Source organism: Sphaeramia orbicularis, chromosome 9, assembly GCF_902148855.1.
Source record: "Sphaeramia orbicularis chromosome 9, fSphaOr1.1, whole genome shotgun sequence".
Taxonomy (NCBI): domain Eukaryota; kingdom Metazoa; phylum Chordata; class Actinopteri; order Kurtiformes; family Apogonidae; genus Sphaeramia; species Sphaeramia orbicularis.
In genome coordinates, this window is record NC_043965.1 from 21,518,541 (window position 1) to 21,536,951 (window position 18,411).

The 18,411-nt window shown below is 38.6% G+C and overlaps 1 protein-coding gene across 7 annotated transcripts in view; it reads left to right on the forward strand.

Moving 5' to 3' along the window:
- The window catches only part of pde4d (phosphodiesterase 4D, cAMP-specific), a 213,213-nt gene that overhangs the window by 151,059 nt on the left and 43,743 nt on the right, over nt 1–18,411 (forward strand). The window contains exon 1 of one of the 7 annotated variants that reach the window (XM_030143590.1): nt 176–249. The exons of 4 other annotated variants lie outside the window; for them this stretch is intronic. In XM_030143590.1, the coding sequence (XP_029999450.1) occupies nt 191–249 (59 nt within the window). In that variant the 5' untranslated portion in view covers nt 176–190. Of the gene's footprint in view, nt 1–175; nt 250–7,250; nt 7,394–13,644; nt 14,295–18,411 lie in introns of those variants that run through there. 2 more of the 7 variants (XM_030143587.1, XM_030143589.1) reach the window with 2 other exon arrangements.

The window sequence follows — 18,411 nt, forward strand, 5'->3', positions numbered from 1 at the left end:
GCACGATGATGACGATGATCAACTGTGCGGGGAATTGCTTGTGACGAAGATGATGATGATTAGGATTTTTGCGATGACGAAAGCCTTTGTGGAAGCATACAAACAGATTAGAAAGGCTTAGGTAGGCAGAGGGAGTCCCCTCACATGCACATCATCTGTGTGCACACACACTCTGCACTCATAGAATATTATGACTTATTTTATAAATCCATCTAATACCTGCTGGGGAACCTGTGAGGGCAAAGGAAGGTGAGCAACTTGTCATGTTATGTTACTTATGCTGTTTCATCTGCCTGAACAGTTTTGGATTTTCTTTAATTTATTTGCTTTTTTGTTCCGTGTAATATTGGCCTCTGGTGTGTAGTCTAAATATTTCACCTCCCTTTGTACTTTTTAATGCACTGACTTATTATGAATGTGCATTTAAAGAGCAGGAAATACTTTCCCACTTGCACAACCTGAACTGTTACACTTCTCATCTATCCAGTACGGCAGGCTCTCACATTGCAGGGTGTAGAATAACACTTTCTCAGCAGGACACGAACGGACACGGATCATGACAGCGAATATGTGACACCAAACGTCTAATGCTTTCTATCTGCTTCATTTTAATACACATATTCAATACCGAGGTCCTCTTTGTAACTTTTCCACCGAGTTTTTATTTTTTCCAGCAGCACATTCATGCTGAAAATATCCAGTTTTATGTCCTCCCAAGCGTGCTTTTATTGACTTCAGATAAGAGGGCTCAAGGAAGCGCAAGTCGACCTTATGTTCTTGTTTATTTTTACAGTTGTTCCCAGTGTTTGTGATTTGTACATGTCATTTATATCTCGGTATTTTATAATGCGCCAATCACAAATGAACGTGCAGATGTTTCCTGTATGCGTTACTTTATCACATGTGACTCAACAGCACGTTACCCACAGTTTATTTGTCTTAACATAGATGAATACAAAGGTTGATGCAAAGATGAATTAGAGCTGGCTTTCATTGGTAGAAAAGAAAAACTTGCTGTATTGATTTGCAGCAGTTCAAGTCGGAAAAAGCTCACCAAAGGCATTTTAGACTTAGACAGACTGTATTTATCATTCCAGATTTTGCATCAAAAATGAAATTTCAATGCAGTTGGTTCAGCAGGCAGCCGCAATAAATACAAACAGGCACTATATGTACAAGATAGAATAAATATGCATATAAAAAACTAAGTGTGAGTATAAAAAAACTATGGTTCTCTGATAAAAAAATTGGGGTTTTACATAGAAATGAATGGTGACTGATAGTTGAAATGCACCTATTGTTTGGTTCTCCATAGATCTGCTTGGTGGTCACCTGCAGAGATTCCTTCCTACTATCCTTCCACCTCTCTCTGTTGAAGGTGAATGAGGGAGTGGACTTAATAAGCTGCATATGAGGGTGTTGTATAATTAAGAGAGACACTGTGACGCTAGTGTTCCTTGTGGATGTGTTTTGAGGAACAGCTTAGCCTGGATTACCTGGACTGTGGCGAGGGCACCCTCTGTGCGCATGGGTATCCCACACACACACACATGCAGGCACATCCATACTACACAGACGCATACTCAAACTCTCACTGCCCTGATGATGTCATGAGGGTTTTAATGGGGGATTACTCTGACATCACTGGGAATGCTGCCAAGTTAAACCTATTAGCTCCAACATGTGCTTGTGGTGCACTACTGTAAGAACTGTGTGATATGGAACAGCATTGAATAATCACATGCTCCACAAGTATCTGCATCCAACCCAGTTCTCCATCATTCATTGATCTTATCATTAATGTGTCTTTTATCAAGTCTTAAGGTAGTTTCTCCCAAAAAAAAATGTCTGTATTTAAATGCATGGCGGTGTGTCAAAATTTCAAAGAGCTTAGCATTAAGAGGGAAGACAGTGCTATAAGTGAAATGGAGATAAACACCCTTAACGTGATATTATTACTCTTTACATGCTAAGTACAGGTGGTGTTAGCAGAACCATTCTGTCTGAGGGCGGTGCAGTGCCAGTCTAGATTTTACTGAGAAAATGTTTTTTCAGATTAATGGCTGACCTTGATCACGTTTGGCTCGTACAAGTGCAGGGTAGTTGAACAGGTTTTTAGAGATTATAAAACAAATAGCATCAACCTGGATTATAAACAGCTGCTTGTTTTTCTGATTGTGTTTTATTTTGTGTTTGAGCCAGGGCCCTGGTGACATATTCTGCAGAGGCGTATATGTGACATTGTGTGCGATAGCAGAGCTCATGCTAACATGTTAACATCAACCAAATGAGAGGAACTGTGTTAATGTCATTTGAGGTGACTGATCTTCGAATGACCCTGTATGTGATTATTTTTTTAAGATCAATTTTGACTTTTTATTGAAGACTTTTTTGTTTAATGCTTTTGTTTTGAGCATTGGCATCTGTAGTTTTTTTGTGATGACTTTGTCTTCTTTTTTTTCTTTTATTTAACCTTTATTTAACCAGGAAAAACAGATCCCATTTAGATTAAGAACCTCTTTTCAAGGGAGTCCTGGCCGAGAGGCAGCATGAAATACAACACAGTTATAACACACAAAAATTTACAGGACAAGTCAGACAATGAAAAACAAGTACACATTACTGAGTTAGTCTCTAGCACTTTGAGTAATATTTAAATATTGTTGATATTAGTTCTGTATATGTTATTGAAAAGGTATACTGAAGGTTCTGTTGTCAGCTTCTGTCAACTACATCATGAGACTTACACGTCATCACCAGTGTTTTGTTGCCTCACAGTCAAATTTCTCATTAATGTCTCAAATGTTTGTTTTTTTAACCTTCCTATTATTCAGTATTCATTTGGCCTTTACACTTCTCTCTTTGCTGCTGTCGTCAGTGGAAACAGTGAAATGCACATACACAATTTACTCTAAACACACACATAAATAGGAGCTTTTGTTGGTCTTATCTATAGCCGTCACACTTTTCAACATTTTTTTTCTTTCAAATTGCATGGTGGAGAGTGCCCCCTATTCTCCTTTGTGCTCTGGTGAGTCTTTGAGACAAACAATAGCTCAACCAGCTTAAATCCTCTCTGTTCTCTGTGATTCAGCTGGACGTATAAATAGAAAACAGGTAAGTCACGCTTGGTTGCTGTGAAATTGGCTGCTGTGAATTCTGAATTTCCTTTTTCCTGTCACGTTTTGTCGCATAGTCCTCGGTTTGACCATTTTCACATTTTCAAGTCGCTGTGTAAATCTCCCTCCTAAACTCCAATCGTTGTTCATCATTGTTTTGGTTACTGTCTCTCCAACCCTGACCCACCGTCATCTTTATTTTCTCATTACACAGTCTGCCGCTTTGCCCTTAGCAACTGAAACCTGATTGGTTGTCAAGACCTACCTGTCCCTTTTGAATTCTGCCACGTCACCATGGCAACCACATTATAAACATGGATCTTGCAGGGGACTAAAAGCACCGAGTCTCTCTGAGGCAGAGGAATTGCTGCTTGATGCACATAAGAACAGCTATTTTGAAACAGCCTGACTGACTACAAACTATCCTGCTGGCACAAATACAATGCTCCATGAATCTCAGTTACTGTTGTCTCGACGTTTCTTAATCACTTTACCTCTGCTAATGTAAATTATACTTTAAAACAATTAGGAAATTATTGTAATTATATGCAATTTCTGTTGAGCAGTACAACAGAGGATGTTCGGTTGCCTTGGCAGTAAATTGCAAAGACAGCATTAAGGCAGATAACAGTAAACACCTCCCATATATTATATTATTGTACGCTCATTCATTATTGATGGACTTGACATATAATGAACCTGAAACATTTGGAGTCAACTGTTCCACTCCACTGCCACTCAAATGTTCTTAAATTAACAGCCGACTTTCTGTTCTCTCTCTTCCCATCTCTGAGGTCACTGACCCTGACAATCATGAAAGGAGAGCGCATTGTTAAACCTCCTTTTTTTCAGTAAGCTCTTAAGGCTTTCTTCTTTAAGCCATAGTAGTTTTTTTTCCTGAAAATATGAAGTGAAATAGAAGCTCAGATTCATTTCATATGATACAGATTAGAGCTGCACGATATTGGAAAAAAATGACATTGTGATTTTTTGTAACTCTGCGGTATATATTGCGATATGAAAAAATACTCGGGAGGATATAATAGGTGTGTGGTGCTGACGTAAACGCTCGAACAAATTAATTGTGTTACTTCTCGTCACGGCGACAGGTGGAAGGGACTGTCGACACAGAACATACGTTTCAGTATAATCCTAATTGTAGCCGAAATAATTCCGGACAGTTGACGTTGCTTTTCTTTTTGGCACCAAGTCTTTGTTTTCAGTGATTTTCTCTTGTTTGTTGATCATTTTTCAATGTTGTTACCAGCGACTCACTCCATGTGCAGGGGCGTGGTCTGCTTCGGCAAACTGATTAAGAATGATTGTGATTGGTGGATGGCTCCTCCCAGTATGTGTCAGGTACCCAGGTTGAAATTAGATGAGAACACATTGAGTTCTTCTGCCTCCTACATTGCGATGCTCAAATGATATATTGTACAGCTCTAATGAAGATGGATTTATTTTATACATACAATATGCATCCAACTTACACTGTTTTATTACCTGTTCCCGAAAAAGATGTTTGTGCCACGTTCTGTTCAGATTTAGTCATTTTTGAAAGTGATGCTGTTTATATGTACATGTTTCAGTCCTGAGACACAGTGGTTTTCATGCTTCTGAGCCTCGGGGACACTCAGTGACGACAGTAATACCGTCACATGGCACTCTGTCACAGCTCGTCGCTGGTACTGACAGTGTGTGGCCGACTCGGCATCTAAGCAAGCATATGCTCATCTTTCAGGTTGCATGTTTGTGTGAGCGAGAAAAAGAATAAGAGATCCACTGTGCGTTGTTGCATTGATCTGTGTGTGTTACATCTGTCAGGGTACGTGCCGTTGTATATAAATCTAAAAGCTTCCACTCAGTCAGTCAGCTCTTCAGTGTGCACGTCTGTATGTGTGTTTGCTCGTGTGTTCAGATGTTCAGTATGGCTGTAGGAGTCTGTTGTGTCTGTCGTCGCTTCTCCAACTTTGACAGCCTCCCTGTCCACCCAGGAGCTGTTGTCACATGCTGGCTGCTTCTGTCAGAGCTGAGCAGAAGCCGTAACTCCGCAGAGATTCATGGCTCTGTGTGTTGGAGCTGCTGGTGGTCATGGTCTTCTACCTGCAGTCTCTATGTAGATGCACTGCCCCCTGCTGGCAGATGGAACCGTCAAGCGCTTTAGCAGCTGGAGTGACTTAGATCTTATCTTCACAGAGTTGAAGTGTCTTCAAGTGTTACAGGATCAAAATGACAGTAATCCCATTTAAATACAGTAAATCTTCATGTTCAAATGACTCTGTTCTGTAAAGCTCTTAAAACAACAAATCAGATGACTTAGATTTATCCTGACTTAATGTGGCATAATCAGCAAATAATCATAGCAAATATGAATTAAATGTCTGTTACTGTTCATGTAATAATGACTTATCATGACTGGATCTTTTTGCACATAGTTTAGGGTTAGTTTTGAGATACTCTGCTTCCCCTTAGTGGTGGATTATGGCTATTACCAGAGTCTGACTAGAGATGAGGAGGAGGCTAGTGGTGGTACACTTACAAATATAAGCTAAATATATATTTTTTTTCAAAGTTAAGTTTCTAAATAAATCTTCGAAATCTCTGAATATTCTAATATGACATTTGAAATTGTGTTAATTTGACTCATTAATCAGCAGAAACATAAGAAACTGTAAATGAGCCAGTTACCCAACAATGACTTAATATTCTCTTTGTATAAAAAAATAAGTAAATGGTAAATGATTTTGTTTTCTAAATCAGTTGTCGGAAAATATGCAGTTACATGCAAGAAGTGGGATTTATTTGACTTCTGTTTTTTCCCATTTTCTTGTTCTTTCCTGGCTTTATTAAGTAAGATTTATGGTTAACAATTGTAACGTATCCTACATTTTAATCATGACTTGGAACAATATTGTTACAAATGACTGTCAGTTAGAGCTGGTATATAGCTTAAGTATTTAATTTCATTCGGAGGTATTTGGCAGCATGCTGTAACATGTCTTGTAATCAGATAATGACTAAATGAATATTCCACAGTTAATTTTCAGTTGATATTAGCACCTCTGACACAGTTAAAGTGTTGACGGTTACTCATGTTCAATTGGTCTTTCCCACTAGATAACAACAATTCTTTGCAGTCTTTTTCTGGGCTCTCTCAAAACAAAGATTTTTGCAAAATACAGTATCAGGACTTATACTATTAAGATATTAAGCACAATGAAAATGTCTAATTACAGCTGAATTTTAGAGCAAACATATTGATTATGACATGATTCAGCATTTAGTCAAATTTCATTAGTTCTATCTTTAACTTTTATTTGTTTCTCATATTTAGCGAAGAAGTGAATTACAAATACTATGCTATATAAATAATTTGAGGTTGAATTACCTTTGTACAGTGCGGAAAACTTTACTTCTCCTTGAGTACAAATACTGTATTTGACTAGAGTTTTTATTCTTCTGATGATGATTTTAACACAAATATCTGAACCCTTTACAATTATATTTACCTCACTTTTAATGCATTCAATGGGGATTACCAATTATTTTTTTATTTTACATCATAACGCACCTTCCCAACATCAAGTTCACTTCGATCCCGCATGGAAGTGACAGTAACACATGGAAAAAGACGACTTTTTAGTTTCATATCTATTGTATGCATAATAAAGTAGAGGATGTAACAAGACAAAACTGAAAAAAGAAAGATGCGACCACAAAGAAAAGGTCCTGTGTCTTTACTTTTATAACCTCTGCTCTTTAATATTCCTAATACTTAAATCTCTTATAAAAAAAAGTAGGTCAGCACTGTAAATATTATGAAATGATTATGTAACTACGCTGCAAATCCTCAATATCACTAAAATATTCGTACTATTCTCGCAGATGCCAAGTACTGACTCTTTATGATAAATGAGTTTGCTTGTACTTCCCTTTGCTCCTCCCTCTCTTGCATCTCTCTCACTCTCCATCTCTCTCAGTCTGAATTTTTTACTTCATTCAAGTCACACCCACCCGGAGCTTTCTCCCCTTCCTCCCCCACCCCCTACCCAAGATAGCTTTATTAAGACGGTCACGCCTTCTATTCTCTCAATTTCTCATCCCTTATCTGCCTTGACACATTTGGTGGAGTAGGACCTCACCGAGATGAGTTTGCCTGTGAACTCAGATTATCTGTCTCTGGAGAGGATAGCCCGCTACCGCCACGCCTGCTCCAACAGCCCGCCGTACGCCACCAACAAGCCCATCGACATCAAACCTCGTAGCAGGAGAGGGTATGCCTGTACTTAGGAACTCAAAGTCTGTCTAAGAGAGAACAGGAGTCTTTCTTACCATGATTATGCACTTTCAGATTCAGCTTTTCTATACATTGCTTGAACTATATTATCATTACTTAATCTTTCTACGTAGTTAACATCCAGTATGTAAAAAGTTGAGATGGAGTGACATAGAAAAGGTAGGATACATCAGCTGACAACCTTTCGTATTAAACTGTGTGTAAACTGTGACTTTGTAATGTGCATGTATGTGTTTGTGTGAGCTGTTAGAATGTACACAAAGTGAGTGTGTTCTCTCTTATCAGAACATTAGCAGATGAAAAGCTCCACCTGGACAACACAGTGAGCCGGAACCATGTTCACATGTTGCCTGGCGGCTGGTTTCATTGTTAGAATGTTGTGCGAGCTGCAGTTTGTCAGTGTTGGTCTGCGGTGACTGAATGCGTGTGTCTGTGTGCATCTATTCCACTTTTAAAAACATGGTTAAGAGCAAGCTAAATGAAAAATAACCAGGATCCATCAACTTATCAAGAGTATGAAGGTGTTCAGGTGGACAGGGCTTGTTTCGGTGCATATGCCAATAATCAGAGCACTCTGTGTCCATTAAAGCTCACACTGAAATTCTGAAGACCTTGTTAGGCCAATTTTATACCGCATTTCTCTAACTAATATGTACTCAGCGACCCCATCCGGAATTAAGATTTCCTATCATCTAATGTACATTTTTGCCTGGTCGTCCATTCTTTTTGTTTGTGCTTGAACATAACATTCAATTGTCCATCTGTGTGTTTGAGGCTGTAACCCTGAGGTCATTTGTAGTTGAATATGATCCTATAGTGTAATGGCTGCTGGTGTGTAGACATATAGATATGGATGGAGCTTTGTCAATACTGTGGACAGGCCATCTGTGCTCCTTTAGTTAAGTGCTATTTATACCATTGTGTTTATCTGTTCATATACCGTGCCTGGTTGTACCTGAAAGAGTTTTCTCTCTCTCTCTCTCTCTCTCTCTCTCTCTCTCTCTCTCTGTTTTTCTTTTTTCTTTTTTTTTTTTTTTTTTTTAAACAAAATCAATATTTTTGTCAATTACAGGGGTTTGTAATCTTTACAGCCACTTTTATGACAGGACATGACCTATACTGCAATATCTCCACTAGATGGCAGTATTATCTCATTTTATTCAGTGGGTTTCTAAGATAGATAGATAGATAGATAGATAGATAGATAGATAGATAGATAGATAGATAGATAGAGCCACTGGCAACCAAAATCATCAACTGATCTGTTTAATAACTTCTAAACCATTAAACCTGTTGATATGGAAATAATTAAGGTAAAATACAGTTTATCATCTTTTCATCATCTTATCTTGGCTGAAGAAGTCACTTTTTCTTCAGTTCTCTCCGTTTCTGATATAGTAACCCTCAACTTTACTCTGAGCTTTTATGAACATCCACACGATCAGTAAATTAAACATAGGAAAATACCTGATTTTCACTGAAAAAAGGCAAAATACAGGGGATGACATTATAATGAATGGCGATAAATCCCTTAAGAAAGGTTAAATATAGAGAAAAATTCACTCAAAAGTAGCACTGGGTCTTTATGGGTTAAGTTAACACAACATTTTGGCTTTTTTTAGGGTGACATTTCTTCGTTGTCCTAGCAGTTCAGTTAAAATTACAGTGAGCTTTTTTTTTTTAGTTCACTGGATTTATTCCAAATGAGTGAGAAGCACCAGTCGAGCCAACTGCACATCCACTTCCTGCTTATGAAACTTTGTTTGAGCCCGTCTTGGTTAGACTCATTATTTTTGTTTATGTCTTACACCTCTGCTTCCGGAGGATGGCAATAACATTAACTGAGTAAATAATCATTATGTGTGGACGAGTGTTGATGTGAATGGGTTCGTGTACTTGTGTGCCTTTTTTTTACCAGAGACAATAGAGTCATATACTAGAATGTGTTTTTACTTAGAGCATGCCTGTGCTACATTTGTGAGCAAAACCACATGAACTGCAGACTAAAGTTGATCGCGTAAACATCTGTGTCATTAGATTACCGGTGATGACATGGAAGCAGCAGTGGAGGATATTTCCACAGGCCTTGTTATTACGTTGTCCGTTCTATTTGCATTAAGGGTTTACGTGGTTTCAAGGTAGTAGAAGCACTGCACCTTTCCTCAGTATTTCTTACAGAAACTAGTCCCTTTTGTTGTTTTTCCTTGACAACACTGGAATGTGAAAACAGAGGTAATAGGATTAGTTTCACCACTTTCACATAGCTATAAACTACATCATTCTACCATGCTGTACTGAAGACATTTGATGTGCCTATTTTGCTTTCAGTAACTTAGACATGGTCACATTTTAGTTGTATAGTGCATGAAACGTAGCAGCAGTCCTGGCATGAAATCAGCTTGACTGTCTAGAGATGCCGATTGGGAGTGAACGGCCTCCAAAGTGTATGTTATGAATCAGAAATTACTCCTGAACTGGTATAAAATCTGGAATTGATGAACATGTGGTGATATATAAGAAACTGGCCAGTATAGACTAACACAGATACAAACAGTGCAGTGGCTGAGTTACAGTGAGTACAATATGTATGAAGTCAGTGCTTTGTGTGCTTACGTATATGGCCATTGTATGAGTCAGTCTGCATGTGCGTATATGTTAGAATTTAGCTTTACGTCTTTGTTCTTTGGCACAAAAGCATATACTCTGCTCTAAAACATCAGTTCCTTTGAAGTAACCATAGCATTGTATGACGGTAGAGGAAATAAGCAGTTTACTGTTCCTTCCTGGCAGCTGAAGATGGGATACCTTTCCTTCCATACCTCTCCCGGACAAAAGAGAAGCGTACTTAGACTGATCCATTTTCATCCTTAGACTGATGTCATTCTCCTTTTTGCTTACATTCCTCATTAATTGTGCGACTAATGACATGGAAAGACACTCATGGCTTTCATGTTCAGAGGGGTGGAATAATGTATATAGATGCTCAACAGGGTCAGGCTTTGTGTTTGCTTGCAAATTTGGTTTGGTTTTTACCGGAGATAGACCTTTTAAACCCACACCTATATGGACGCAAAAATAATCACGTCCTATATGTTTTAACTGAGTCTGCTGAACCTTCTCTGTGTGTACATTCAGTATCCTGTAGAGACGGGGTTGTCAAATTCATTTTAGTTCAGGGGCCACATTCCGCCCAGTATGATCTGAAGCCAGTAAAATAATAACAATGAAAAAAGTAAAATTACGTTATGGAAGTGTTTATGTCTACAGAGTTTCCTTAAAAAAATGAATAACATGAACAACCTGAAATGTCAAGTAAAATAAGTGCAATTTTAACAATATTATGTCTCAGTTTACCCTTTACACATGTACATTACAACTTGGAGATCACAGCAGATCTCCAAACACATAATATTTAGTAACAGGCAGAATATTGGTAAAATTACATTGACTTCTCTTTAGACATTTCAGGTTGTTCTTATTTGTTCAGGTAATTCATATTTTTTTGTAAAAGGATAGTTTGTAAATGTCAACATTTTTATGTAATGCAAATAGAAAACTTCGTATTTGTCATTATTTCTAGGTTATTATGATCGTATTTTACTGATCTGATCCACTTTAGATCATATTGTTCTGCATGTGACCCCTAAACTACAATGATTTTAACACCACTGATTGTTAATATCTTCAGTGTAATTTTTGCGTTTCAAAAATTCATCCCATGGGCCGGATTGGACCCTTTAGTGGGCAGGTTTTAGCTGACAGGTTGTATGTTTGACACCTGTGATATAGAGAAACAGCAGTATGCTATAGACAACCGGTGGAGTCAACAGGACCTCTTAGACTACCTTCTCAGCTGGACTCGGGTATGGTACTCGCACACGGAACGTTTGCATTCACATTGACAAAATTAAGTGGACTTTGGGATCCAATGTACTCAGATACAGACTCGGATACCCAGTGTGAAAACGTCCTTAGGGGGCTGCACTGGCACTGACGCTGCCAGATATGTACTGTAGAATGAACGGGTATAAACACAGATAAAGATTTTCTGTATGTACACAAGCATTCACAAGGAAAAATGTCCAATTAATTCAAAGTCATTTGATGTTCGCTTGGATATAAATAGTGATACAAAATCGGCAATCAAATTTCTCTTCCCTTTCACTTGATCTTTTTATTTCCCTGAAGCAAAGACTATTTTACTTTTTAAGTTTTTATCATTTTTTTGTCATGTCATGTCATGTCATTTTTTTATTTTTTATTTTTGGTAATTTTTGAGAATTCTTAGGATTTTTTAAACAATCAGAAGTGGGCCTTACATTCCAAAATGTTCAGAACCTTGGGTCTAAGTGCTATGATAGGATCATTTGGCGGTGATAATGCGGAATGTTTTCTTTTTTGTATCTGCAAATTTGTAGTTACATTCCAGGCTAAAACTTCTTTTTCACACATCAACACTCATGTTCTTTTTGTGTGTGTGTGTGTGTGTGTGTGTGTGTGTTTTACATGATGACTTGACTGATTGATGGTTTGTTTTCACTGTGACCATCCAATGGATTACATGCTACACACGTACTGTATACACTGCATACAAAGGTGGAAAAACTTGACTGTGTTCACAAATATGGCATGTCCAACAGCTAAGACACAGCACAATGACATCTGAACAACAAATATCTTTTATTAATCACAGCTTTCAGGTTAAACTTGTGTAGCCAGACCACACTACAGTACTGTGCCATCGCTGGGTAAAGACTGGCTGAACCACTTATCATTCTGGAATAGCAGATGGAAAAAAATAAAACCCTCCTGTTCATTTAAACTAATCACAGTCATCTAGGGCAGTGAAAGATGAGCCAAGGATGCAGCAACTGTGGTTCTCCACAGAAAATTGGAAGGATTATGCTGAGTATCAGTATTAAATGTCTATTGACCCACAAAGAAGGGGGTCTGTCTTATGATCCAAATCTTTATCAAAATTTGCCTGTTCCAGTATCTAGTTGGTATTTTGGATGTTGTTGCAAGCTCATTCCAACAGACAACTTCCAATGAGTCAGATTAATTACAGCTTTTAGTTGCTGTGAAGTGCAATATGTCACAGCTGTATAATATAGTATAAGCATAGTGGGTGTATCTGGTATAAAACTCTGACTAATTCGCACTCTGTACATATTAACAATATAAATCCTCACTGTAAATAATATATACATAAACATATTTTAATAGACCAGATCTCTGTACACATCTACTCAGTTATTGTTATTTATTTTATACTATTCTTCAACCCATTTTTGTCCTTGTCTCTAGTCGAATATTAGTTTAGATTGGGTCTATGTTTAAGTGTGTTCGTGTTTATGTTGAAATTGTACTTCGTGAGCTAAGAAAAACCGACCAATAAAGCCAATAAAGCTGATTCTGATTCTGGTTTAACTCCTGGTCCTTGTCATTTTAAAATAAGCCTGCTTTTTTTCTGCAGAATAATAATGTTAAAGTGGAATAGCTAAATAGATTGTTGAAATGAGTTGAGTTTGGCTGAGGACATGAATAAATGGACTAAAGTAGAGGTAGCATATGCTCTGAAAGCTGCTTTAGTGGGGTCTTTTGTCTATTTTATGGCTATTGTGTAGTCTCACATGGTCAGGCCTCTCTCTATACTCCATTTAATTTCTCTGCAGACGCCGGAAAAAACTATTGTGCAATGAGAAAGAAATGTAGGACAAAGTAGCTTCTTTAAGCTTATCGAACTTTGTGACACACTTTAGCCTCACTGGATTTAGCACCGTAAAATTATAATACGTTAAGTGGTTCAGTTGGTGTGCTAGATTTATGAGTTGAACAGTAAAGATATACAAAATTTATCACGAAAAACTGCATTCCTGAATAAATATAAAATGTAATCTAATCTTATTATTATCCCATTATTCATTATTATTATTCTCTTCAATTTGTCACTTAAAGCCTGTTCACTATCCTTCTCCAACCTTGTTTTCTCATGCATTTTGGCTCTCGGTATTGGAATCACATGATGGTACTTGGCCTACGATATCTTTGAGCACTCTCTCCAGATCTCTGACATGCCTTAGCTGTTGGTTTTAGGTTACTGAGGCAGCCGAGTGATTGACGCATCAGACAATTGTTAGGATTGCTTGGAGATATAAGTCCCGCCCTTCAAGGAATTACTACTAACAAAACAACCCCTCCCACTCCAGACATACCCGAGCTGCAGCCTGAGGAGCGACACGGAGGGAGAGAGAGAGAGACGCTGAGAGGGAGTCATGTAACTCAAAGACAGGGACAGAGTTGTAGGGGGAAAAATAAATAAATAGACAGAGAGGAAGCGTCAGGGGGAAGGAAGAAGGGATAAATGATCAGTGGAGGGAGAGGAGATCTTATTTCCATTAGTCAGGGAAAAAAAAAACAGCTTCTTGAAAGAGAGAAGCAAGTGAGAAAGAGTAACAGAGTGAATGCATGCCTGGATTAGTAAAGAGGAAGATCACACGCTGATCTGGCAAGAAAGATAAGTGCAAGTGAGAGAGGGAGTGAGAGAGAAGGGTAAAGAAACACCTACTGTCAAACGAGTGGAGCTTGAGAAGGAGCAGCGGTGTGGAATACTGTTTGGTCTAAGCCGGCACAGCAGACTAGACTGTTCCAGCGACCGGACTGGATCACTTCAGGCCAGAGGACTGTTGGTCAGACCATAGTAGAGGGCTGGTCAGAGTGTTCCAGGTGGCCCACAGGCTGTTTCGTGGCTTTATGTGAGTGTGTGTGTAGGGCCTATGTAATGTATGTGGATGTGGAAGGAAAACCCAGACCATGAGTATCATCCTAAAGCCACGGTCACGATCCACCAGCTCTCTGAAGAACACAGAGGGAATATGGTAAATAGACGTACAACTTTGTTCTTCTGGTGGTGTTTCCATGTTGATCCTGTTGTGAATGCGTGTGTTTATGTGTGTGTGTCTTGCTCTATTGTTCTCCCTCCGTCTGTTTGTTGCTTTTTCAAATTCTTTTCGTCTGTCTCACCAGTTAAGTCCTGATTCCTTCCTTTTTGCCAGTTTTGGTCCATGGCTCTCCTGTATGGCAATCTTTTACCATTTGTCATTACCCCTGTTCTCAATCAAAACATCACCGCTCTGTTATTGCTTCATTGAAAAACCTCCTGTGCCCTGTAGATATGATACCTTGGTGTTTTTCATGTTCTGTTGCAGATTAGATTAGTTCAGTTTGTGTTATGCTTTATCAGACTAACTCAGAAACACTTTGGTTGTCACGGTCAGATGTCACTTACCCTGAATGTGTTTTTATTAGAACACAGTGTCTATTCAGCCTGTGAAACTTTCTACACTACATGCTTGTAAAACAGCAAATGCATCATTCATTGAGGAATGTGTTTTTTCCTCCCTCTATACATTCTCCTGGATTCTAGTAAACATAGGACTCTGAATGCAATGCCAGGGGCACAAATCGCCCGTCCCGCCCCCCTATGTCTCCTTTCCCTGTCTGTCTAAACTTGTCCTTACCTGTCAGCGTTGATATCCTACTAAGAAACTGCTCCGTGGCTTTTACTGTTGGAGATTAATATACACAGTCTCCAGTGTTTTACTATCAGGCAGAGCTTCAAATATACCAGATCAATCCTGGACAGATACACAGTGGAGTATCTTGGTTGGGGGGGTGGGGTGGGGGGTTTGGTTGCCCAGCAGCCTGTATTTAAACCCTGTCAGACCTTCCTGCAGGGTTCATAGTGTTCTCACATTGTCAGTTTATTAATCTTCTCTACAACCTCCCCAGCAGGAAATGACGCTTGTTTGAAATGAAGACAAATTAATTAGGTCTTTGAGGGTAGTAATTCTGTAAGCAGACGACAAACCAGTACATGATGTGATGAAGGGTTGCGTACAGGAGTCGCTGTGTAGTTAAACATAAACCTGTGTTAAAGCCGACTTTATAATGTGTCTTTTTTTCTTTTTCTCTCGTGTTAAAAGCTGCGAAGCTGGCAGTGCTGGGTTTTTATGAGCCATGTTTTTGAATGACTACCAAAAACAGTGCTCAGCTGGACAAAGCATCCTCCATCTGTCCTGCCCTCATCTCTTCTGTTATTTACAGTTTTATCTGAGCTGCTTTGACTGTTTCTTTGTATTGCTTTGTGTTTCATTTGCGCTATTGCTGAGGGTTAGATTCAAGATATTTGGTAACATTTGCACTGCTAGGTGATAAGTCAGGTGTTTCTTTAAGGGTGGGTGTATTTTTTGGAATGTGGGCATGTGAAATGTAGACAGATCTGAGTGTCTTTATTAGAATAATGACAAATACTGCACACAGAAAAATATCAATGAGGTATACCTTATGTATGTATGTGTGATTTTTTTTTTTTTCTGTGCTTGTTTACGTAATATTTGCATGTGCTTGTATCCTTGAGTGAAATTTCTGTAGGAGCCTGTTTTGTGCTGGGATCCAGTTGTTTGTTGGTGTTAGCTGGCTGCATTTAAAGCCAACCAATTCTTTTTACTATTCGGAGGTTTTTGTCACACCTGCAATACCACATAACACTAGCTACTGTCAGTTTAGAAATTGGTTGCCAGCTCAACTGCAAAACTTGAACTCACACACACATACAGATCTTACATATCTTCCTGAGACCCAGCAATGCATTTTTGTCATCTGTAGGGGATGAGAGTTTCACAGCTTTATGTCCAAAATAAAAAAATAAACAATGTCCACTGCACAGGATAATTCATTAAAAAATATGTCAAAAAAAGAACTGTTAAATCATGCTGTTTCCAATTAAAGCAAATATTTGATGTCAAAAAAAAAAAAAAAAACAACAAAGAAAGCTTTTACTTACTGGCTCTCAGGAGGATATTGAACATTTGAGGAGTGCATTTTCCAGTTTGTGCATGCATGGTCTAGACTGTGACATGCCCCTTAGCCTAAACAACCTCAAACAGCCCCCGCTTCACTCAACAATGTAAATGCAGGTCTGTATACACACGTTTTAGTATTCTTCAGTGTTTTAGCTCAGCAAAAATAGCAGGTGTGAAATATGTGCAGCCAGAGAGGACTGGATGTTGTCCTGTTGCCACCTCGACCCCACTTTAAAGCCGGGAGTGATATTATGGTGTCCAGAGATAAAACATAGACGAGCAGCAAAAATGTGTCTTAAGTGTTTGCATCTGGTCTGTGTCAATCCCTGGCTGAGCATTTCAGGTAGGATGTAAATGCTGAAGGTTACATGCTATCTTAGCTCTCACAGGACACTACAATGTACAAGTTATCTAACATGTTTTCCACGTTTGACATTTAGTAATCCAGTGCTGAGATGATGAAAGGGCTGAAAAAAGGTTGGTAGTTAAGTGGATATCTGTGCATATAGGAGCAGAAGTGATTTGCTGTGAGTCTTGTGAACTGCAATGATGCTGCATTACCATGGTGAACTCATTGTATGTCTCTCATGATTGACTGAGTTTTCTGAATAATGTTATGAGAGCAAGCACTAAAGCAAGAGTTACAACTGAAGTAAAGGTTTCATCAGGGATTTAGTTTGCTTGTACTTGATATACATGAAAAAACTGAGGGAAATCCCATTTTTTGGAATAGTTTTTACTTTTTTTTAAATTATGTATTTCTGTGCAACATAGACCCATATAAGGCAAACATTTGATACACATTCGGATCTAAATATGTTTAGCTGTACTTAAACGGTGGATCAAGTTTATTATTCATCAGAACATTTACATAATGATGACTTTAAAATGAAACTAAGTTAATAATATACCAGATAGCTCTTAATAATTAGTGGATCCTAGTTGTTTATGTGTATCTGAATAGCTGCTTCTGTTTTTGTCAATGAGTAACAGAACAAATGTGTATGAGCACTGGCCATACAGTGAAAACAAGTTTTTGTTTTCTTTGAGGGATGAGTCAGCTGATGTACCACAGTCATAAGCCCCTTTTACACACCACTTCTGTTACGGGAATATTTTGCCTTTATTCCGAAGTAGTGGGATCATTTGGTCCCACCTTTATAGTAGCTTTGTAACTCCTCTGAAGGTAGTAACAGAGCCGTGAAAAAGATGGAATCATGATTCTTGAATGTTACGTAAAAGGAACACCTCTCATTCAGCAACCAAGGTGTGACATTTTGATGACGTATTGTGTGTGCGACCCCTGCGCGGGCCGTGTACAGTAAACAAAAATATCAACGCGACCAGAAAGATGTCGAACTGGTGAGACACTGAGATCCGCAGGCTGTTGTTACTTTGGGTGGAGGACTCTATCTAACATTTGTGGAACGGTGAAAGACAGGCTAACTCAGGAGAGGTTAGCAACACCGCTATGCTTGGGGTATTTCCAACACAAATGTGATACATCCCAATAGACGCTGTGCTGCATCACCGCTCCTTTGATTCCTGAACACAGGTCCGCTGTGTAAAAGTCCCGCCTGTCTCACCTCTGTTACTCCTTTGGCTTGGCTGTGGAAGTTGGTCCTTGGTGGAAAAGTGGGTCAATGGTGGGATCATCATCTCACCTTTTTTTCCGGGATCTCTGTGTAAAAGTGGCTTAGCTTTGCTGACTTGGTCCTTCCATCCCATTCTTGTAAAGATGATATCTCATGAACATCTTATGGGAGTTTCCTCAACAAACAGTCATCTGGACTCAGCACATTGGATTGTGTTGGTCAAAGGTCAAGCTTATTGGAACCTCAGAAAACACATTGTTAACCACAAAAGTTCCTGCACTAATTATGACAAAATTCCACATAAATGTGTAATATTAGAAGGTGATGAAGTGATGACATTCATGATAATATTGAAATTGCAATATGACTCTGCATGCATGCTTATCACAGACGTTGCACAGATTACTTATGATTTCGAAACATATGTTTTTTTTTCCACCTCAAACAGACAAATTTACAATAGCAGAACAAATACAAGAAAATCCAAAATGTACCAGATCTTTACATTGGAATCTTTTGCAGTTATAACATTACAT